Here is a 24002-nt window from a genome sequence, read left to right on the forward strand (position 1 = left end):
GTGAATTTGCGGTAAATATGCGGTGAATATTAATTATTATTGATATGCGGCAAGTTTGCAGTTGATACAGTCGACCTACCCTTATAACGATAACCTCTATAACGATATTACCCTTATAACGATATTATTCTGCCAAACCAAATCACTCCATTGACTTGTGTATACAATGCCTTGCCTCTATAACAATATTGCTATAACGATATTACCCCTATAACAATATTAAAATGGGCTGACCAATCGACATTTTCCATTTTATAACAATGTCTAGCAGGGAATATGTAGAGCCCACTATCCAGGTAGGGCAAGCTTCACTTGATAAGTCGCTGGGACATGACGGAATGTAATGGGGCACCAGTGGGCACCTTGCTGTGTACATACTGGGCATGTACGTCAGTTTTTTTATGCTATGAAGAGTGTAAAAAATGCACAAAATCCATGCATTATGACGTATGTGTATGAAATGAGCCAGTTACCCCTATAACATTATTACCCTTATAACAATATTTCTTGGTGTGACGCAAATATCGTTATAAGGGCAGGTCGACTGTATGAGGCAATTTTCAGTGAGTATGTAGTGAAATCAATCAGTTACAAGTCTCTGGTGTAAGCACTCGTCATATTTGAGTGCAAAGCCGCCACGATGAGACGTTGCTGACCGAACAGTGCACTGTGTGTACGTGTAGTGCAACAAAAAAGTTCAAAAAACACGGGAAAATCGCGGAAAACGCGGTCTTTAAAAAAATCGCAAAACGCGGAAAAAAACGCGGCCGCGGAATCGCGATTTTCCCCGGGGACAGCCCGGGAGCAGGGTTGACTGGATCCTATGGATCCATTTTCACCAAACATGACATTTGTATGTGTTTGGCGGGTAACACTCATTGTTATACGCATTTTGCCAATGAGTTTGGTACACATACACGTGGAAAAGCGTTGCACCATGCAGGTGAGTACGACGAATACGAACCTGGCGAGTAACTTTTCGAGCGTGGTTTTTCTACCTCAGCATAGTCACGGCAGCGGTGTGCTCCAAATGTGATCGATTGATTCTGAGGGACCTAGTGGATCTGGATCTTGATCTGGGTCCGACGAAACGATCACAGCCTTGGACTGGAAAATGGCACAAATATTGAAATTTATGAACAATCCAGGCTAGATTTTCAGATTTGAGAACGCATGTACTGTTTTCTACCTGTTTTCCACGCGACGTGATCACATTGTATGATGCTCTCCATAATCGAAGAATAAGAACAAAACGACTAACTCCGTTTTCCATTCCTTCACCTTATGAATAAAACGACTAACATTTGAACATTAATTTTTAGAACAATGCCAGGCTGCGCCTTGAGCCCCTGCGTTCTTCGGCGCCCGATCTTACTCTAGTAAAATAGTGTGCTAGCAAGTTTCAAAGTTCAAACTGACCCATGCCGTATTGCTGTAATGTACCGTTGCCCCCCCCCCCCCCCCCCACACACACATGCCGTGTTGCCTCCCAGCTGGTTTTTTCACTGGGGGGCTGGAATTAGATCAAGTCGGTCAAGCGAAGTGCGATATACAACGAGGCAGAAGATCAGGCTTGGCATGTTAGATTGTGCACATTTCCGTCCTGCACTGGCTTGTATTGTGTGCAGCAGTGCACACGTCGGTTCAACACCATATTTCATTGATACAATGCTAGACACCGAAGTCTCTTCACAGGCACAATTTCGACAGAGGGCGGAAGTTAGAGGGGGGGGGATCAACGGTACTTTACAGTATGTGCTTTTCCACCACTCTTATACTACTGTCATGTCCTGTGTCACGCAGTCGAGTAGCAATGAAATGAATTTGTGCACTAAGTGCATATCACACGCAGCCTGAACTCGCAGGACAGGTGCATGGGCTACATATACATAAATGTTTATGTAAAAAAAGAGAAGAAACACATGAGAACGAGTTATGCAGCAACTATCCACGACTGTAACAATATGATAAACGGTCAGAAAGTGCGATAATAGGGCACAAAACTGACAGGCTACTGAGACATTCAGCGACCCGAGACCTAGCTCTAACACATCTCCAGTGCGCAAACCAACAGCCTTCCAACTTGGAAGGTTCATGGTTACGTAGGACCGAAGAGGGGAAGGTGAGCGCAGCGAAAATGTGCACAAGCTAAGTCCCGCGGCAACAAAGAATGCCGACTGTTACAGATAGTTGCTGCATAACTCGTTCTCATGTGTTTCTTCTCTTTTTTACATTTTATTACTGGCTCGGTATCCGAGAATAAATGTTTATTTTATACAAATAATCTACAGTCCACAAAGGACGAAACAGTTCTGTCCGCAGATTGAGTACAAATAATCTACATGGAGATAACAATTTAAATAATGCCATGAATAATTCCTATAGCTAGTTACCGTATTTCCCCGAATATAAGTCGCACCTTTTTACTAGGGGTGAAACGATTATACCGAATACTCGAAATAGAAATCGTTACAAGCTAACGAATCGATTATTCGAAAAGTTGCTATCGAGTAGGGCTCAAACGGTCACGGTTTTACCCCCAACGGTTAACTGCTAAGCTAACGGTCGGTTTAACGGTTATAACCTATAAGCCACGGCAATCCTGCGGACTCTTTTTTAACCGTATATTTGACTATACTTATTCAAAAAATGTACCCTATTCAGTACAACGCACACATGTATATTCTCTTGCATGCTCATTCATACATGCTCTCACACGAAGAGACCAGATATGACCGAGTTGACAGCCCAGAAATTGCGTACGCGTGCGACAGCCTGCGAAAGTGCATACTTTGCAACGACCTGATACTTGAAAAAATTGACTGAAAAGTTACTGCGTAACCGTTATCTTTATCGGTTAACCGTTAATTCTTCGTAACCGGTCTGCAACCGGTTAATCGGACTAACCGTTTGAGCCCTACTATCGAGCATAACTGACTACTGAAGTGAATATATCGAAACAATATGGCTCAAACCTGAAAATGGGGGTGCGACTTATAATCGGGGAAATATGGTATCTAGAATCTCACCTCATATTTAGTGGACCATGCTTTAGCCAACCCAAAGCAGACTGCGTGTCGATCATGACTGGATCAATGAATGGCAACATGCTTGTATCTTCCTGTAGTGCAGCTACATCGATGAGTCCATAATGCAGTGCTGCCAAACCGTCCGATTTTTCGGACAGTGTCTGATTTTTGAAGACTCTTCCGAAAACCGGTCCGAAAAAGGATACGTCCGAAAAGCAGCTAAAATGTCAGGGATCAGTACTTTCCTATGCAGAAGTCCTGTAGTATTTTCACTTTTCAGCGCAACTGAAGGCACACATCACAGTACATGTGCATCTAAAATGGCTACCGTAGTGACGCACATAAAGGCACATGCGCTTATGAGTGAGTTAATGCGGTTTTTGCTATTTTTGCGGGCCGTATTGTCTCACACATAGGCGCATGCGCTTCAGTTGCTAGTGTACCGGTACCTTGCATATTTATGCATATAGTGCAATACCGCACTGCACATTGAACTACGTGAACATGGTGTTTTTGTGGTGTCCGTGTGTCGCGGAACGGACTGCATTTAGGTTCACTTATAAGCCCATGCGCTTATTTGTGAGGGTGCGCTTATGCCCGGGTATAGGCACATGTGCTTATATGCGCGTCACTACGGTAGCGCTGGGCTGGGAAAGTGCAAAGTAACACGCCTGGATGGCATGTACACTGTACAGACTGTGTCAGTGCGTAGCCACACTCATGCAGTACAAAAATCATGACAACTTCGGGGCGTCATATCGGTTACCATGGCAACGGAGCGAATTTTCTTGGTATTTTGGGTGATATTTTGAAATCTCTGGAAAAAAAATTGCTGAGAAGAAAAATTCGCATCATGTGGCCAGCCTTGGCAGTAAAGGGTGTCAGATTTTGGGCGAGGATTATTTGGCAGCACTGATCATGGCATGGGCGTGGAATTCCTAGCTATGTAATTTCCTCATGCTGTTCGGAAGTCAAAGCCGTTTTGAAAGGCGTGTGTTCCTGTTTTTTTAAAAATCTTTCTTTGCACCACAGGTCACAATGGGCTCATTGCAGTAAGTGGACTGTTTTCTTCTCATCTGAAGTGGAATGTTTACTGAGATGGCCATTTATTTCAAGCTGCGATGAACCATGGGTGTTGTGTGAGCGTTGTGATACCTGCATGTGCCCAACTCGGCTCTGTTCCAGCGTAAGCGTCATGTGCATGAATTTCCCATGACCATTATGGTCATAGGGGCACCTATAATTGTAATGCTTCAGCAGACAGCAGCAGGAGAGACAAAACTGCTGCAAAATAACGTTGACCCCCCCCCCCCCCGTTGTTTTTCTACCTGTGAAGCGAGTGTATACGTCAAAATACGGTGTGGAGCCAGCGCATGCCTTGCACAAAGCAGTGCCAAGCCAGTGCAGGTATTCCTGTGGATGGAACTGTGCACAATCCAGCACTGCAAGTATCATATATGGCCTTTGCGTTGTTGTACATCATACTGCTCTTGGCAGCCTGGATTTAAATCCCACCGCCTGCCGGAAAAATAGCCAGGAAGCAACACGGCGTTGGGGCGGATCAATGGTACTTTTACGGTATGTGCACTTAAAACAAGCTGCTTATACCTATAGTATAGTATAGTATTTATTCATATTTCTCTAGGGCAGTCCCCACAGACCTATGGTCTCCTTACGGGGTACCCTAGCCAATCTAGGATTGCGATACAAAATTGACTTGGTGAAGCAGCAAGGCGGACCGATGCCGGAACTGAGTTCCAGCGGTCAGCGGCTAAATAAGAAAGAGAGGAATAACCAAATCGAGAGGAGGCTCGTGGCAGTACTTGGCATTTTCATTGACTCTAATCTTTCATGGGAACCCCACATCGATTACATATGTAAACGATCAAGTTCATCTTTAGGAATCCTCTCTTCTCACTGTTACCATCTCCCAATCTCTTGTAAACTCCTCTTTTACTCAGCTTACCTACGCCCCATTTTTGATTATGCAGATACTGCTTGGGCTGGAATTTCCACAACCCGTGCTGCCAAGCTCGAAATTCAGCACAAAAAAGTTCTAAAAATCCTCCTCCGAAAACCCCGCATGCTCCCATCTTCCACCCTTTATGCCCTTGCTGACACTACCCCTTTGTCTAAGAGACGTAATTCACATCTTGTCACCCTTATCCATTCTCTCAAACTCAATCTGTGTCCACCTCACCTCCACTGTTTCAACTGGTTTTCTTCCCGTAGCACGAGAAACTCCCTTTCTCTTCCGAAACCCAAGTCCTCATTTCTACTTCACTCTCCCCTTTTCACTGCGTACTCTGCGTGGCTGGCACTTCCCCAAGAAGCTAAGGACCTTTCTTCCCTCCGCCTTTTTAAGAGCCTTGTCGCACCTTGACTTTAATTTTGTGTTTCTCATTTTGTTGCAATCACTACTTATCCATGCCGGTTCCTTTTTTTCTTCTCCTCCCCTTCTCCCTTCCTTGCCGTGGTTGGCTAACATCCTCTCTCTTTGTATTGGCCGGTGTTCTCACTGTGCTATGAGATGCTGTAATAAATAAATAATAAATAAATAAGTACAAGTCCAAGCGAGACTTGAGACCTTGTGCAGGTGCGGCTACGTGCCTCAGAATTGGCACGAAGGCAGAAAAGGCGGCACAGAAGTGAGCTGGCAGAAGAATGAACGCATCTGAATACAAGGAGATACAGTTTAAGAGAGAGACGGATAGTGATGGGTGTGAGATAGTTTCGAGACAGAATACACTGGACATCTGCGGTGGGTGGGTAGCCAAATACAGTACGCAATGAACGGCGAGAGATGCGGGTGAGAGAATCATATTCATGTTGTCGCAGACTGTGTTCATAAGCATTGCTTGCATATTCCAGTGTAGACTGGACAAAAGAGAGATAAAATATGCGTCTGGCTGCATTGGTCAACATGGTGCGGCAGCGCCGAAAGGCATTCACTTTTGCACTGACCTTCTTTCGGAGTGCATCAACTTGCTGACGGAATGTCAAGTGCTCATCAATAATGATGCCAAGATACTTAGCACAAGATGATTGTTCAACCACAGTGTCACAGAATCGCAACTGACGGGATGCCTGCACGGTGGGCTTCCGCAGAACAAGAAACTGAGTCTTTGCTGGGTTTAATTTGAGTTCCCTGGAGTGCAGAAACTCGCTGACTGAGTGCAAGTCTTTCTCAAGCTTTTCTATTGCTGCATCGGCAGTCTTGTCTGCAACATAGACATTTGTATCATCCGCATAGAGTTGGCTGGTGGGGAAAGCCAAGCATGTTGGAAGAGAGCGTGTGTACAGGGTGAACAGAAGCGGACCAAGTACAGAACCCTGAGGGACACCACGGTTGGCAGAATACTGTTCTCCCGGGGGGTTGCGGCGACGTACAACTTGCTATTGACGACTAGACAGGTAGCTGCAGAGCCAGGCCAGGGCTTTACCACCTATACCACACACATGGAGCTCCAGGAGAAGTTTGTCGTGCTGAACACAGTCAAAAGCTTTACTGAGGTCCAACATTGCCACCGCTACAACATTTCCATTGTCTAGAGAACGTTGCCAACTGGCAATGCAAACAGCCAGTGCGTCTTCACATGAGTGGGATTGACGGTACGCGAATCATGAATGTACTTGAAGCGAATGGGATTTTCTGTCTTTGACCACTTTGTGGAGGGTCTGATCTACTCACCTCCCACCGCTTTAGGAGCTGCATATGCGCCTTGATCCTTAAGGGTGGTGGCATTCCTATGGGTCACGGCGGGAAATTCGGTCTGACTGAGTCACATGCGAACTGTGAAAAATGTATATAATTATACCTCTCAAGTTCAACCGCAACGAGAGAGGGAATATAGCCTTACACAGCGTTTGGTTTACTACTGTAGTATATTTGATTATTCTGCTGCATGCAGGCAACATACTTGGCTCGAGGTGGTCGAAAAGTTCTGATTCTAGAAAGACGTCACATAGCTGGTGGAGCAGCGATCACTGAAGAAATCGTACCAGGTGAGGTTGTTGAGCACGCAGTGTTTGTTGGTTCCGGCGAGCTTAGCTTTGCCCCCACAAAAGGTCAGTACAGTATTTGAAATATGGATCCATGTACACTGCATGTTTGCCTTCATTGGGTTTCATCCTATTCACTTGTTGTGTCATGTAATGTATGCCAACTGTGCCTTGTGTGTTTGCTGAAGTTTGAGTTGTGCTGAGCTGTGGGGCGTGTACCCACATCTGACTGTACACACATGTGTTCTGCGGTCCTTGTGAGCAGGATTCAAGTTCTCCCGTGCATCCTATCTGCTCAGTCTTCTTCGGCCACAGATTCTCAAGGACTTGGACCTGAAGGTAAGAGTGTGGTCAGTGATGGAGCTCCTCTGCTTACCTAGCAAGCAGAAAGCATGTCAATGCAACGTATGGCTTAGGGTGGCTAGCTGCATGTAGCGTTTTTAGAATGCGTCTCTCCGAAATGGATGGTGCCCGCCACTTTGATGCTGCAGACAGGACAAACTGCATTGGGTACAGAATGTTTCTGTGTGTGATGATATCCTCTAGTTTAACATCTGCTGTCTTTTGTGTGTCTGTGTTATCCATGCCATCAGGGACATGGACTCCGACTTCACAAACGAGACCCGTCCTCCTTCACTCCTCTTTGGACAAAGTCCACGGACCAATCGAGTCGACCAGCTGGCCTGCTTCTTGGCTCTGATGCGGAGCAGAATCGAAACCAGATAAGCCAGTTTTCAAGCAAAGATGCTGAGGTAGACGCTACTGCTTGCAGAGCCTAGCAGCTGTATGTGTAAATGTACTTCCTCTGGAAGCAAAAACTTTGTGACTTTTATATCCACATTCTAAGGAATTACTGTGCTCAACAGATTTGGCTCATGGGAATTAACCAAATTCAAAACAATGAGTGGATATACTTCTTTTGAGTATGTACACTATTATACAAAAGAAGTTGACACCATTTGAGTCTCACTCGGAGTGGCTATTGCTCAATTCCTCAGAACTATTAGGTCCATTGAAGTCAAGGTTTTTTTTGTTTCCGGGGGAAGTATGTGCTGTATCTGTGCATGGCGTTCTCCGCTTTTTGTCCAGTTCTCGAGCAGAATAGCAGTATTTAAAACGCTATCTGGCTGTCTTGCTCGTTGGCAATTGCCGCATGCACGCAACCAAACAGTTCCTCTCCGGGACTGGTGTGATAAGGTGTCACATGCCAGCTGCTGTGCCATTGCCATTCACCCTGCAAGTTCTGTAGGGGCTTGATTGAACAGGTGGTAGGTGCGGGTCAAACCTGTGCTCATTGGGCAAACCACTGTGTTCAGATAACCAGATTCTTTTTGAAGACCAGTGCTTTGCCTTCACTGCCACCCATCGGGAATCTATGCTTAGTTGGTTGCTGGATCCATGTTAGCCGGCCGCTGAAGACACATGATCTCTGGCAATAGTTACACAGTCCATAGGTATTTAGTATTAATTTTACTGTAGCTGCACGTGGGAACTTAGATAGATAGATAGAGACAGACAGGCAGACAGACAGACAGACAGACAGACAGACAGACAGACAGACAGACAGACAGACAGACAGACAGACAGACAGAGACAAAGACAGAGACAAAGACAGAGAGAGACAGAGAGAGAGAGACAGAGAGAGACAGAGAGAGAGAGAGAGAGAGAGAGAGAGAGAGAGAGAGAGAGAGAGAGATAGAGAGAGAGAGAGAGAGAGAGAGAGAGAGAGAGAGAGAGAGAGAGAGAGAGAGAGAGAGAGAGAGAGAGAGAGAGAGAGAGAGAGAGAGAGAGAGAGAGAGAGAGAGAGAGAGAGAGAGAGATGCAGTTCAAACCCATGAGATGTGCTCGTTGTGTTTTGCTTGGATGTGCTTTGTTGTTGGCGTGTACTCAGATGTATGGCAGGTATGAAGAGTTCATAGCAAGAATTGGTAAGTGTACATGTCCACTGAGACGCATAGCTGCAGTCCAGTATGGCGTTAGTAGGATATAGACTGCATACACCACCTTACTCACAGCTAAGTCCAGCATGAAGTTGATATACAGCACTTTCTATACTATAATAGGTCCTAGGTATGACACCAATGTGTGCAATGATGAGTGATGAATGCTTTTGCTACGCAGGCTTTTTTCAGTAGTGAAGTGATGGCCAATGTTGCGGTGTCGTAGATCCAGTCCAAGATGGTGAATTTTAATGCTCACTGTTGTCGTAAGATGTGGACCATGTACATGAACAGATGGACTTGTGTATGTGTGCATGGCTGACTAGCTCATGCTTCCATTCCCCTTACCTTACCTGATGTGAATTTTATGTCTGGGTTTTGCTGCTTAGCTAATAGTGTCGATCCACTTCTGGACAGCGTTCCATTGAACATGGTGCAGAAGTCTTCGTCAATTTCGTCAAAAATGGGTTCTCTACGAGCATTGCTGAAAGCAGGTAAAAGAAACGATCGTGGCGAAACACCACACTGTACAGCATTGCACATTGTGTACGAAGTGACAGTGTTCTTGTCGACATTGGCATAGCCATAGGTTTGTCTAGGCTGTATCTGCTGTTGCGCTGGTGCATTGGCATAGGTTTGTCTAGGCTGTATCTGCTGTTGCGCTGGTGCATGCAGATTGTCTGCATCTACTCTAGTCTAATATCTGTGTGCTCGTATTGGGTCCAAAGATTTTCACCCGTGTGCCATGAGTCATGACCAGTTCCGTTCAGATGCATGTGCACAGTAGTAATCAGTGTGCTTCACTCTCAGACTCTATGTGCACATGCTAGTACATGTATGTGGACATGCTAGTACAATACATGTACTAGCATGTTAACTATGTTGTCACTGTCAGCTGTGGTTCGCCGAGGTGGGAACCCACCGAGGTGACTGTGCTGAGAATGTGTCATTTCCCCTCATCTGTAGGTCTCGACTCTCTACATGTGCATTACCGGGCCAAAGCTATTTTTTGTTACCGGTATGACTGCTCCTTTCTTTGCCATGCTGAGTCCCCAGCAGTATCTGATGTAGATGCTGGTATGTCTGTACACACATGTTTTTGTTCGGTAGGTTCTCGGCTTGGGCTGAAGCACTTACCTGGTGCGTATGAGCTAATGACATCTCCTGCAGCAAAGGTGACGAATGCCTACTTCTCAATCCCAGTACCTTGCATAATGAGCTACATGTGTACATGTACTATGACTACTAGCTGCTTAGAGGATTGGCGTGGTCCCATCTTAGAGGATTGGCGTGGTCCCATCTTAGAGGATTGGCGTGGTCCCATCGTCCAGAAAGATACATGTACATGTGCGCTTGCAACCCAAATTCAGTCTTTCAGGTCTTTTTTGGTTGGCAAACACAGCTTACATGTAGTAATAATATTTGGGTTTCCTGGTATTGTGCATGTGCTTCTTACCGTACTGTTCAGGTCTTGGATAAGTGGTTTGAGGGTGACGTGCTGAAGGCTGCACTGGGCACCGATGCCATTATCGGTGCAATGCTTAGTCCCTACTCCCCAGGCAGCGGGTAAGACAGGGTAGCTGTTGTGGAGAGATGCATGTATTAGACAGTAGTTATAGGTGCAAGACGCCGAACACTCTTCAATCCTGTACCCCATTGAGTCTGTTTTGGATACGTACTGAGGTATGGCCTGCGATTTGATGGAAGTTTAGAAATAACATTGCATGCGAGGTTTCTGATTTTGAGGCAGAGAAGTATTGATTAGAGTTTAGAAGATGTCTGCCTCTTTTAAAGCACTGGTGGTGTGTGGTGTGCCGCGCTGCTGGTGTGTTCTGTGTTGGTCCTGGAACAGATATGTGCTGCTGCACCATGTGATGGGTGGTGTGGACGGCGGCGGTCCGGGTGAGTGGGCGTACCCGCACGGCGGTATGGGCGCCGTCACTGGGGCCATGGCACAAGCTGCTGTCAAGGCCGGCGTGGACATATGCCTGAACTCTGTGAGTAGCACTGTGCTAGTGGCGTGTGTGCAAGGGGCTGCTGTGTGAAATAGGCATAACAACGGTACAGTACGCGTGTACCCGATCATGCATGTGGCGTGTGATAAGCAATGGCGTTCATTATCGTGGAATCCTGATTTTTTGAATGTGGGATGTACTTACTGTGTAGTAAGTACCTAGTTACTAGGCTAGGTATTACAAGTATTGTCATTCTGCCACCACTACCACCAGAAGTCGTATCATCCTGGAACATGGCACGCTGACACAGGACTTGATCTAGTAGATTGTATCTGTTAGGACTGGAACCATGAGCATTTGCCAAATCTACTTGAAATGCACGTGCATGCTGGTGATGGCAGTCTGCTGTTATGCGGCCGAGGCCGGAAACTTCTGAGGTCCAATGCATTCCTGTCCTGGGTTGCTCCCGATCATGTAGAAACCACAGTACACCACGACCACCACCGGTCCTTCAGTCAGGGAACACTGCAATCACCGCTGGTCTTTCTGTTCAGTTAGGTAACACCGCAATGCATTATTGTGCTGGAGCGAAGTACCGTCTGGCAGGGCTGTAGCACCAGGGCTCTAGGTGGTCCAGCCAAATGAGATACTTTACCCGACCGGGACGTGAACATTATCGATGAAAAACCGGGCCGTTTTGCACGAAATGTGTCCAGGGCTCTAGGTGGTCCGGCCAAATGGGATACTTTACCGGAAGTGAACATTATTGATGAAAAAACCCGTTTTGCACGAAATGTGTCCAGGGCTCTAGGTGGTCCGGCCAAATGGGATACTTTACCGGAAGTGAACATTATTGATGAAAAACCCCGTTTTGCACGAAATATGTGGATCAACTTTTTCCAAATAAGGTCCGGCCATGGCCGAACCGTGTGCTCCGACCCAATGTGGTGGTCGGCTGACCCAGCTTTGTAGACCATTTTACTGAGCTCAGTGACAAAGAGGGAGAGCCATCATCTAGCCATGGGAGGTGGCCGTGCTAAATAGCAAATGATGCAGGCATACTCTCATCACCTCCAATTTCTCCTCGATCATGAATTCTCTTCACTCTACCTTAGTGCACTCGTATGAACTGCTGGGAGTTGCATGCTGGACAGGTTGGGTAAGCAGCTAGTGCGGAACACCAGCCAGACATGTACTCTCTGCAGAGAGACTGAGAGTTCGACTGAAGAGAGCGATTATTTGAAGAGAGCGATTATTTGAAGAGAGCGATTATTTGAAGAGAGGCAACGCAATATAAAGGGCCTGGGTAGCTATGGCAAACATGGGTGCGCAAGTAGCTACCCAGGCCAACGGAACGAAAGGTGAGAATGACGTAGTACGGGTGCATGCAGGCCAGCTAGGGGAAAAGGGTATACTGTACGGCCCGGGCGGAGGTACCTAACTTACCACCCCTCCATGAAAAAGAGATTATGGGCGAGCCGCTAAAAATCCCGTCACGGTGTTTGGTTCGCCGAGCTATAGCATACATCAGAGGGTCACCGGCATCATGGTCTACAGGGGCCAGAATCGGAGCTGTGTGAACGGCTGCCGTTCCTTGGGCCAAGTTGGAGTTTGGTTGAAGTACATGGCTGTAAAAGTTAATCTGCCGACAGAACTGTTTCGTCTAAATGTCTGTAGTCTAGTAGCACGTACACACTATACACGGCCCATTGGAAAGGTCTTGAGCGAGGCTATTCATTGAGATGTGATTGAATTTGATATTTAGAAAACTGTATTGTACCCAAAGTCTGAAAGAGGATATGGGAATGTTCATAAACCAGACTTTTGAATGCGATTTTTGGTGGCACAGCTATCAGATTTTTCTAACTGATTTTTTTGCTTTCAGCTCGCTATCACTACTTGTAGTTGATCATAGTTCACCGTGTTACATGTACGTGTACTTTCATGTGCCAGGACAGAGGGTTATCCATATTGTCAGGGCCTCGACTTGTTCTACATGTATTCTGATTTTCCGGGAACATTCCGATCAGTTGTTCCGACAAACCGACTGAAAACGATTGTTAACGAAAGTGTACCAATCTGTTGTTTCGGGCCCTCGAAATCCTGAAAGTGCTACCGTTTCTAAAGGGGTTGCTTCCCCCTCGACTCCCTGCCATTGAACACCTCAGACACTGCTTCTCATTTCCACCAACAGAAAAGTGGCAGCCCTCTGCTACTATCCTGTTTGTGAAGCTACCACCGTCCATTGCATGTGCTTCCTCCATTACCTGATTCTATTTCTCCACTTACCAGAAGCAAGAGTATAAGCTCTTGGGAGCTTATTACTCTTGCCCGCAGAACTTGTAATGGTAGTTTTGCCTTCTTGCCCATTCAATACTGTAAGTCCACAAATATTTGGCGCATATTTATTTTCGGCTATTTTCGGCCTGGTCATATTTGGCCAAAATTTTGTTTTGCAAGGTTCAGTGTGACAGCGTATACAGGCGGCAGCAGTACAGGCCGAAAATTTGATGCGGCCAAAATTGGTTTTAGCCCTGGGAGGCCGAAATTTGAATGGGCCGAAAATTCGTCGACTTATAGTATGTGAAGTATTGTACGTTGTTACTAATACTTCAAAGTGCATTAGTCAAATTGAAACTGTTTTCGTGATATGATCTAGCAAGAGTAGTGAGCTCTTGGATCTAGCTACAGTGTAGAGGAAGTATGTTTTGTCCTCCAAAGGGAGCGGTATGTTTGGGTACTTCAAGGCCTCATGGTTGCTCCATCCTACAGAACAGGTCCTACATTTTCCCTCTACTTGGTAAATCATGGTAAATAGCGCACTAAAAATCAAGATATCAACCATCCATGCAGCACATGCACAGGAATAATGTATTATACGGTTCTTCAGGGAAAGGTTGGAGCACCCCCCTCATTCCTGCGTACACCCCTGCTTGTATTTTCTTCTTCTATTTCACAAGTGTTGGCTAAGCCACTTAGTCTGCCTTTCGCTGGCTTTTAAGTGTGCCTGCCTGCTTGGCGTTTGCCTCCACAGTCACTGTTTCCTGGGCGGCGGCCCGGAGTAGGGCAAGCCCCCAATGCTGTTGATCACTGTCACCGTCTCGTAGTGCCACTACTCTAGCATTCAGTATACTAGTAGTACTCGTATGACTTACAGTCAACTTCGCGTATAACGACACTCGGCGGGGCATCAGAAAAGTGTCCTTATTCGCGAAGTGTCGTTACACCCGAAGTCCCATTACAGTATATATTACAGTTGGATGTGACTTTGCTCTGGGCATGGAAATTCTGTCGTTATTCGCGAATTGTCGTTATATCCGCAGTCGTTATTAGCGAAGTTGACTGCATGTCATTATGACTCTATGAGTCTGTCCTCTGCCCATCGTGCATCGATCATACACTACAGCAGTAGCAGTTGACCATGTTGTGATGAGCTCTGCTCACGTGAAGTAGTTGGAGTGATCTAACGACAGATTTCGTAAACGTCACGTGCACGCGATCTGCGCTTTAGTAGTGAGGTTCTGCTCTACGTTTCGGGAACGCGACGCAAAGCACGTATGCAGAACCTCTCTAGCTCTACTATACTTACTACTAGTACTACTCTACTATACTTTCTTTTTACGTGTTTCCGCGGTGGCCATACGTACTGTAACATAGCCTTCGCTTCCGCTAGCGATAGCGATAGCGTGCATGCATAGATCTACAGTCTGTACCGACAGTGTGATCTATATCTATCTGTCGTAGACCTACGAGTACTGAGTCTGTCTGTACTGGCTAGCTTGCATAATATGCAAGCTGCATGCATAATATTATAATTATGCATGCACCGACCGGTCCGTACCGTGTGCGCACGTGTGATGCGTGCACTGCAGCAACCACTGAACCAGTTACGTAGATATCTACCTAGTACCTAGGCTTTGCGCACAACGACACACCATATACTGTACTGTGACACACCACACTGTGACATAGTACATCGTCCTTGTACATCTTACGTAGCTAGACTACACTGACACCGACACGTCTGTACAGTCAGCCCATTACCATGATTACAGCCAATACAATGTCAGTGTCTTGGTAGATCTACCGCGACCGCGCTAGCACTCGCCTACCTATGCCTTGGACCTTGCATTGATCAAGTATGATGAAACGCGCGTATCGACCGTATCAGCAGCACTGATTCGGCACTAGTCTATCACATGCTGCACCATGAGTATGGTGAGTGACAGACCACTGCATGCATGCAGTGTTAGTGAACGGTAACACGAAGGCAAGTGCTCCTAGGCTAGATCCTGTCCCTGCATGCCTAGCGCCTGGCCAGCACATCTACGTCTACGATTTGTCTCAGTCGGAAGGTTCGGTCGGCTCACGGAGCATAGCGGAAGGTAGACAATGTTCGGCGCGAGCAAACCTTGATCGATTTTCGGGGATCGCTGAAGGTTAATCGCTAGCAGCAAAGACAGCGACATAACTGGAGAGGTCCTGCTCTATGCCAGTGGCGCATTGAGCGATCGACATAGCGATGCCACCGCACGACATTGGTCGCAAGTGCATGATCATTTTACTCGATGATTCGAAGATAGACACCTACCTCCACTTTTCGTTGACGGGAGCGGAGCTTGTGGATCTGGTTGCCACCCAGTTTCATCTGAAAGAGAAGGAGTACTTCGGCCTGTGCCTGGATGGCTCAGAGAACGCTCCGCAGTGGCTGGAGTTGGATCGTCCTGTGTTGGAGCAGGATATCCCAGCACAGGGTGTACTATGGCTGCGCTTTCAGGTGAGATACTACGTGGAGAGCGTAGCGTGGCTGAAAGACAGCGTGGCGGTGGAAATGTTCTACCTGCAATGCAAGCAGAACGTCTTCCGCGACCTGACCGTGTGTAGCAGCGAGACGGTATTTCAGCTGGCCGCGTTTGTCATGCAGGCGACATATGGCGATTTCAACATGCACCAGGTGGCCAAAGAGGACCTGAAGCGCCTTCCTGTCATTCCTGCTAGCACTCTGAAGGAGCATCCCGACACAAACTTCTGTGAGTCGGAGATCATTCACATTTATGAGTACCTGCAGTCCAAATCTCGAGGGATAGCCATCCTGAGCTATCTGAACACAGTGATAATGCAGCCAACGTTCGGCCTGCACTGCTATGAAGTACGCGACAAGTCCGACCAGCCATACCTGCTCGGTCTCAGCCCAAAAGGTCTCGGTGTGTACGAGCCGAGCAACCGCAGTGTTCTGTTGGAGCTGTTTGAGTGGAAGAATCTGGAAAACATCTATCACCGCGACAAGAAGTTCTCTATCGAGGTGTACCAGCAGGCAACGAGTCAAACATCACAAGGTCAAGCCAAGCCGGGATCAGCGGGCAATGTTGGACCGTCACAACTTGCGCGAGGTGTTGTGCCGCGCAACCTAGTCGTTCACGTTTGGTTTTCAAGTAATCCGCGACTGCTTCGCTCGCTGTTCAACACGGCCAAGGGCCAGCACCAGCTGTACCTGTCGAAACGTGCCACCAGAGCGGCGTCGCCCAGCCAGTGCCGCAGCCCGTCGCAGCTAGCCCAAGAGCTGAGCCTGTCGACCATGTCCCTGGACTCAGCCAGCAACCTGACGGGCAGCACCAACAGTCTAGTGTCCACGGGCAGCAAGGGCACGGCAACGACGACAGCGGTGTCCGAGGAAAACCAAGCAGCGGCGCAGGCTGCGGCTCGCATTGCGGAGCGAGAGATGTACCTGGCTCTTATTGCACGGCGCGACGCCCTGCGCCAGAAGCTCACACGGCACGAAGAAGAGCTACGCCAACTCGGTCGGGAAGAGGAGAGATTGCGCAACCAGCGGTCTCGTAAGCCCGTGGAGAACAATCCCAGGATAGCATCAGCTTCTTACAAATTCTCCGATAGCGTTGTAAATACTAGTCAAAGTCCCAGTGTAAGAAAAAATCAAATTGAGGAAGCGCGAAAAGACCTCCAGATTCAGCAGACCATTGTCAATGCGGCCACTAAGCTCTATCAAGAGCGAGGCCTGAGTCGAAACGTCAGGAAAGAGCGCAAAGAGAGTATGAAAAAGAACCTGGACAAGCTAAGAGATGCCCAGGCTCGGCTAGACTTTCTTCTAAGTCAGCAGTCAGAAGCATCCCTGTCACTGGACTCTGGTCTCAATGAATCACGGGATCCCAGGGCTAGCTCTCCAGCCGTGCATGGGCTGCCTACGTCCGCCCCATCAACGGTCAACCAATCCCCCACGCCCAGCTCCGAAGATGGCCGACCGCGGGACCATTTCAATTCCCAGGCGGATGAAGACTTTGTGGCATCTTTGATTGCCGGTGACCTGCAGCCACGCAGCGCACCATCGATGGCGAAAGCGAGTCATCCAGCAGCACCCCCAGCTGCTGCTTCCAGTCCTAACAGCTCTGGTGTAGTTGCGGCAGCAGCGGCTGCAGCTCGTTCAACTGCCCAGGCGCGAGGACATCATGCCAGTGCTGCACCACCCGGTCCATCTAACCTAACCCTAAGACAACAGCCATCACCAGTAGGCCCATCGCCCAGTATCGTTCCGCTAGCTCGAGAGCGGCTCAAGTCGCTTGCGCAGAAGCGCCAGTCGTTTCTCATGGAAGATCCGGTGGCTCCGGTCAACGGCTATCCTTCGCGACCCGACTCGTCTTCTTCGGAGGATGAGAGTGGTCGCCCTCGGCGTGGACGGGAGGTCCTGTCCTGGCTTGATGACCAGCAGCTGTTTGGACAAGGAACATTAGTATAGCATGCAGTGCCGTTCCATCTTTCATGATAGGTTTTTCTGTGATCTGTGTATGTGTGTGTGTGTGTTTGTGTGGGTGTGTATGTGTGTGAAGTATACACACAGACAGCCACTTGCTTCTCAGCAAGTTTGCTTGACCATGTAGCATTTTCAGTAGGAGCAGTACAGTACTATATACGGCGATTTCAGCTTGTACGGATTTGACCACCATCTTGAGATGTGCAACACCAGTGCAGTGCCAGTGTTGTATGTGTGTTGGCGTGTATTGTTTCGACTTTAGCTGTCTGACACTGAATAGGCCTAGTCGCTGCTGCGCTGGTGGCTAATCAGTTTGCCACAGCGGCTGAGTGAATGGAATTTCAATGTGAGCCGTGCCAGTTTTATGATTTCAATTTCTTATGCCAGCGCATCCAACGATGGCACGTTGAGTGAGTTTTCTCCTTGTTCGTCCGTGCATGAATTTCTATTTCGTCCGCATCTGCTGTTTGTCAGAGCCAAGTTGAAACCCCTTTGTTTTCTGTATTGCTATGATTGCACCAGCTCCGTAATCTGGCTGGCCGGTAGGCTGGGCATCACTGCTCGTTACTCTTATTCGCGTGTATTTGTCCAATTACTGGTATACACTGAGGCTTCTACTTTATATTAGAATTTGGCTGCTTGATGTTGCTCTTGACAGGCTGATATCAATGTGGCCAGGACACCATAATTATAACAATGTCCACCTTTCCATTAGGCAGATTTCTGCCTTGTCATCCTGACGAATTTGTGGAAGGGCTGTAAATCCCAACTTAGTGTGTGTCTTGACGTGCTGCGTGCGGCTTCGTTCTGGACTTGGCAATGCAATAGTGCAGGTATGCCAGCATTTGTCTGGTTGGGTGTCTCATGTGTGTGTGTGTGTGTGTGTGTGTGTGTGTGTGTGTGTGTGTGTGTGTGTGTGTGTGTGTGTGTGTGTATGTGTGTGTGTGTCAGGTATTGCTGCTGCTACCAGCTGTTGTTCGGAGTAGGATCGGATCAGTTATGTCTAGGTCTGTGTTTACCTCGAGCAGAACACCTCCAAGCAGACAAATTCACTTTCCGATATTGGGCATGGTATGTAGATTTTGCTCTAGATAGCATTGGCGTCCTGCTAGGGACAACAGTACGCTTGACACGTGCTATCATCTGGACATGTGTGTTCTGCTTTTGGTACACTGCAGCCGGTGCGGGAGTTCTTGGTCAAGCAACATGCTGGCACAGATGACCCGCGTGTACACGGTGTTCAACTGGAAGACGGCCAGGCGGTGTTGGCTAGCTCAGTTCTCTCCAATGCCACTGCAGACGTTACATTCAACAAGCTCACTCCGAAGGTATTGCATGGCGTGTACCGCAACTTGTTTTATTTTCATTCCCATGGTGCGTGCATCTAGCACTCTCCGATTCCCAGTGGTAATGACTATGTTTGGACAGTAGGCACTATCCAGAGCTGCATATTTTAAAAGCTAAAATGAATTAGTAAAAGCCTGTAGTGGAAGGTGCAGTGGAACCCACGCTCGACCACCCAGCACTGGTGCAACACTTCGGATTAGGGAACAAGTTATTAACATAATTATACAATGATGCTGCATGTAGGTAAAATGCATGATGGAGAAAAGCAACACTTGAGCACAAGCAAACAAATGAAATCTGATGGATACAACAGACGCACATGGCTGTGCAGTGAATGCAATCTTGTGCGGTTTCAAAAACTCAACCATAATCATGGTGTAACTAGCAGAAGTGTCGACTGCTGCTCTGGCACACCCATTCGCTGCCACCAACGCCTCGCACGTCTGCGTAGATCCTAGGCAGTGAAGCTCTGGTAGCCTCGGCCACAGTAAGTACACGAATACGCACCACTTCCTGAGGAACTTCTGTTCTTGCCAGTCTGCTGCCATTGGTGCTCCGGAAGACTTCTGTTCTTGCCAGGCTTTCCGTTCTGGACAATCACTTTTCATGTGATCTGGCTTGTCACAGAAGTAGCACGTTCGAGGGCCAGTATGCTCGCCACGAGTTCCTCTACCTGCACCGCTCTTCCGACCAGACTTCTTTGCTTTATTGCACTCCCATGATATGTGGCTAACTCCGCCACGGTTGAAGCACGCCTGTTCTTCCTTGGCGACCGCTGCCACAACAACATCGTCACGCACTCAAATCATGTGGCCCGAAGTCGCAGCCTTCAAAGCCTGTACCACATCCAGGCCACCCGTCACATTTACCTCTTTCCCCGCCATCGCGAGTCTCAGCTCTCTGGCAAAGTCTACTGGCAATCCCGCGATCAGCTGCTCTATGAGCATGGGGTCTTTGTCGCCGTCTGCTTTTTGCCCTGCCAAAGTACTCGGCCACTGCAGGTTGGCAACGTAGGCATCGGGAGATTCGTCCACACGCATCGTCCGTGCCTTGAATATGACGTACGCCTGCGCCTTATTCAGTGTTAACGACTGCTGCCTTCTCTTGCCAGCACTTTGTCTTTGTCCTTCTGTTCATCTGCTGGCATCCGCGAAAAGAAGCGGAATACATCCTCTGTCAGGAACAAAGGGAAATCCTTCATCTTCTTCTTGATGGAGTCCCAACCTTGTATGTTGATGAGGATCAGGAACTTGTCCCTGAATGGTCCAAAGTTGTCACTCCGTTTCAATGGAACGGCTGGGCAAAGTTGGTAAATCTAAGCGACATCTCGCTGGCGTGGCAGGGTTCGCACTTGTCAATAAAACACACACACACATCCCGGCTTTCGGCACCAGTTGTTCGACCACCCAGCACTAGTGCGACATTTGGATTAGGGAACCGGTTATGTCATGATTTTCCATTCCATTTTTCTTCATCATGCGAGCGCTACCTCTTGATATGGATGATGAGTGCACATCATGTAATAGCACACAGCATTGTATGAGTCATTGCATCTTATAATCATTACTTACCTCTGAAAACCATGCTCGTGGTGGGTTCCAGAGGCCAGCGTATAAACCATAAAATACACTCATGCCTCGGTTATCCGGACCCCGCAGCTACGGGCACTACGGTCTACCGGGCGCCCTTTGGGCGAGTTTCAGTTGACATAATATTTATTACTACTCTCTTGTCACTTTTTGTGGACATAGTGACGTCGCATGCCATATCTATGTTTTTCCCCCATCAACGTGTATGTGATCCGTAGTTTCGCACAGTGCCCGGTCTCGGACTGCCCGGATAAACGAGGTGTGAGTGTACATGGAATGGAAGTAACTTGATCAGTTACTTACTGGTGTGGGTGAAAATAGCAGCCAAAATGGCGGTAAAAATCACACGAATTTGAGTCCAATGATTCCCCCCCCCCCCTTCACTTTTGTTCTGACTATAACCCTGGCATGTTTTTGTCTAAGCTCTGGCTTGCCCTGACCGGTAAATTGTGTTTCTATTGGGCCCGGTAAGAGATCCCTTTGTCTTTGTTGTTCGTAAATGGATGCCCTGTGCATGCCTGATGTGGCTGCTTGCTTGAGAGAGAGTATTGTTCTGCTTTGTTTGTTTCCTCGGTCACCACACTAGGGTGTGCTTCCGGACGACTTCCTTGCTGATGTGAACGGAGTGGATTACACGTCTCCTGTCACCAAGATAAGTGGTAAGCATACCCGCAAAACTGCTTAGTATGCTAAACTCGTACCTCGGTTATCCGTGCACCGAAGTTATGGGCACTTCGGTCTACCGGGCACCCTTTTGGGCGAGTTTCAATGGAAATATTACTACTCTTTTTGTCACTTTTGTGGGGATAGTGACGCCATGTGCCCTATCTATGGCCTTTCCCCATCAACATGTATGTGGTTCGAAGTTCCGGACATTTCGAAGCTACGGACAGTGCCTCGTCCCGGACCGCCCGGATAAACGAGGTATGAGTGAAGTGTGCCGGTTGACAATATGGCATGCGGCTTTGCTGCACGTTCAGTGCTGTTGCTATGTTCTGATAACATGACTTGTGTTCCTACTGGCTGGCTAGGTTGCACTTAGGTGTTGAGAGTTGCACTGAAGAATAATGCCGTTGTTCATCGAGTGCTCAATGAATATGACACGCTGGACGGGTGCTCAAGCAGATGGCTCTCAATTTTATGGCGATTTTTGTGCGATGTTGTTCATGCTTTATATAGTGGCTCTATCTTCCATCCCGGATTTCCTGTCGGCACCGAACACGGCCCCAGGCGTGCCGGGACCGCACCACCGTGCTACGATTCATATAAACTGCGAGAGCATGCGCCAAGTGCATTCCGCGTACAGCGATGCCGCCTTCCGTGGCGTCCCGTCTGAAACGTAAGTGACTTGAGGTGTTTTTTTGTCGAAATCCACCGCCGTTGTGCTCTGTTCAACGGCCGAATGCTGCTGTTTACCCACTTCTATACAGTCTGTTCTACGAGAGAGCTTGGAAGCTCAGGGCCCTGCGCTATGCTTTGTTGCCTAGCTCGTCGCACATGTTGTTAGAACTGATGGAAATGCTTTTTCCTTTTATTAGCTACATCATTGTATTGCAAAAACGTTTCAATGAGTTACTGAAGTAACGTCTGCTGCAAAGGTATGGGACCGGCGCTGACTCTGCCGATCACGGGCGTTCTGGAGTCGACGGGATGTCGGTCCTGACGTTTCCTGGCCCGGGCGCTGACTCTGCCGATCACGGGCGTTCTTCTTCTTCTTATTATCATACTGACGGCAACTAACATCCATTCTGATTGCATTTACTCGTCTCCCTACTTCGTATTTCTTTCCAGAAAATCTCCCCATACAGCAGGGAGTCGTTTACATAATATGACTCCCTGCTATACATCTACACGACTGTATATACGTTATAATTATTATGCTATCGGCCTACATGCCATTCCCGGGCTGGTCGACAGGCGGTCCACCCAGCCTGCTAGTGGGATCTCGGCCTCGCACACAAATCCACACAAAATGTTACTGCACTGAATGCATTCCCCCGATACACTTCGCATATATACTCATTCTCTTGAATACATCTACACGACTGTATATACGTTATAGTTATTATGCTATCGGCCTACATGCCATTCCCGGGCTGGTCGACAGGCGGCCCAGCCAGCCTGCTAGTGGGATCTCGGCCTCGCACACAAATCCACACAAAATGTTACTGCACTGAATGCATTCCCCCGATACACTTCGCATATATACTCATTCTCTTGATGGTACCGTACTCTTGATGGTACGGGACAGGTACGGGATAGCGCCAGGCATGCATGTCGATGGCACAAACAAATAAAAGTATTGTGGCCAGCTGTCTTTGCTGGTACGGTACGGTACGGGACAGATACGGGATAGCGCCAGGCGTGACACAAACACACAAACAAACAAACAAACAAACACCAAACGAGAGAGCTTGGAAGCTCAGGGCCCTGCGCTATGCTTTGTTGCCTAGCTTATCGTGCATGTTGTTAGAACTGATGGAAATGCTTTTTCCTTTGATTAGCTACATCATTGTATTGCAAAAACGTTTCAATGAGATACTGAAGTAACGTCTTCTGCATAGTTACGGGACCGGCGCTGACTCTGCCGATCACGGGCGTTCTAGAGTCGACGGGATGTCTGTCCTGACGTTTCCTGGGACTGGCGCTGACTCTGCCGATCACGGACGTTCTTCTTCTTCTTATTATTATACTGACGGCAACTAACATCCATTCTGATTGCATTTACTCGTCTCCCTACTTCGTATTTCTTTCCAGAAAATCTCCCCATACAGCAGGGAGTCGTTTACATAATATGACTCCCTGCTATACATCTACATGACTGTATATACGTTATAATAATTATGCTATCGGCCTACATGCGATTCCCGGGCTGGTCGACAGGCGGCCCAGCCAGCCTGCTAGTGGGATCTCGGCCTCGCACACATATCCACACAAAATGTTACTGCACTGAATGCATTCCCCCGATACACTTCGCATATATACTCATTCTCTTGTTGGTACCGTACCCTTGATGGTACGGGACAGGTACGGGATAGCGCCAGGCATTTCGATGGCACACACAAACAAAAATATTGGGGCCAGCTGTCTTTGCTAGTACGGTACAGTACGGGACAGATACGGGATAGCGCCAGGCGTGACACAAACAAACAAACAAACAAACAAACAAACAAATAAACAAACAAACAAACAAACACCAAATTAAAGCTGTGTGGACCCTGGCTAGCGCCAGACGTTACTGAAGTAACGTCTTCTGCATAGCTACGGGAATTAAAGCTGTGTGGACCCTGGCTAGCGCCAGACGTTACTGAAGTAACGTCTTATGCATAGCTACGGGAATAAAAATAAATTGCTGTTGGTGCTTCCGCTGCTGCTAA

General features: G+C 47.8%; 2 protein-coding genes across 2 annotated transcripts in view; both read left to right on the forward strand.

Annotated features, from left to right (window-relative positions):
* LOC135805283 (pyridine nucleotide-disulfide oxidoreductase domain-containing protein 2-like) overlaps positions 1–24002 on the forward strand; it is a 28320-nt gene that overhangs the window by 701 nt on the left and 3617 nt on the right. Inside the window, exons 2-13 of the mRNA XM_065319302.1 lie at positions 4062–4081; positions 6941–7034; positions 7297–7370; positions 7625–7783; positions 8923–8959; positions 9361–9465; positions 10082–10146; positions 10440–10537; positions 10824–10968; positions 18868–19017; positions 21212–21284; positions 21805–21964. Coding sequence (XP_065175374.1) covers positions 4062–4081; positions 6941–7034; positions 7297–7370; positions 7625–7783; positions 8923–8959; positions 9361–9465; positions 10082–10146; positions 10440–10537; positions 10824–10968; positions 18868–19017; positions 21212–21284; positions 21805–21964 — 1180 coding nt within the window. The remainder of the gene's footprint in view (positions 1–4061; positions 4082–6940; positions 7035–7296; positions 7371–7624; positions 7784–8922; positions 8960–9360; positions 9466–10081; positions 10147–10439; positions 10538–10823; positions 10969–18867; positions 19018–21211; positions 21285–21804; positions 21965–24002) is intronic.
* On the forward strand, positions 15202–18458 carry LOC135805282 (FERM domain-containing protein 4A-like). The gene has a single exon (XM_065319301.1). It carries the CDS (start codon positions 15449–15451, stop codon positions 17672–17674), a length of 2226 nt encoding a protein of 741 aa, XP_065175373.1. The 5' UTR covers positions 15202–15448; the 3' UTR covers positions 17675–18458.

This window comes from Sycon ciliatum, chromosome 1 (assembly GCF_964019385.1).
Source record: "Sycon ciliatum chromosome 1, ocSycCili1.1, whole genome shotgun sequence".
Lineage (NCBI taxonomy): Eukaryota > Metazoa > Porifera > Calcarea > Leucosolenida > Sycettidae > Sycon > Sycon ciliatum.

Coding starts and splice junctions, on each gene's coding strand:
- LOC135805282 (XM_065319301.1), top strand. CDS start 15,449: ATGCCACCGCACGACATTGGTCGCAAGTGCATGATCATTTTACTCGAT.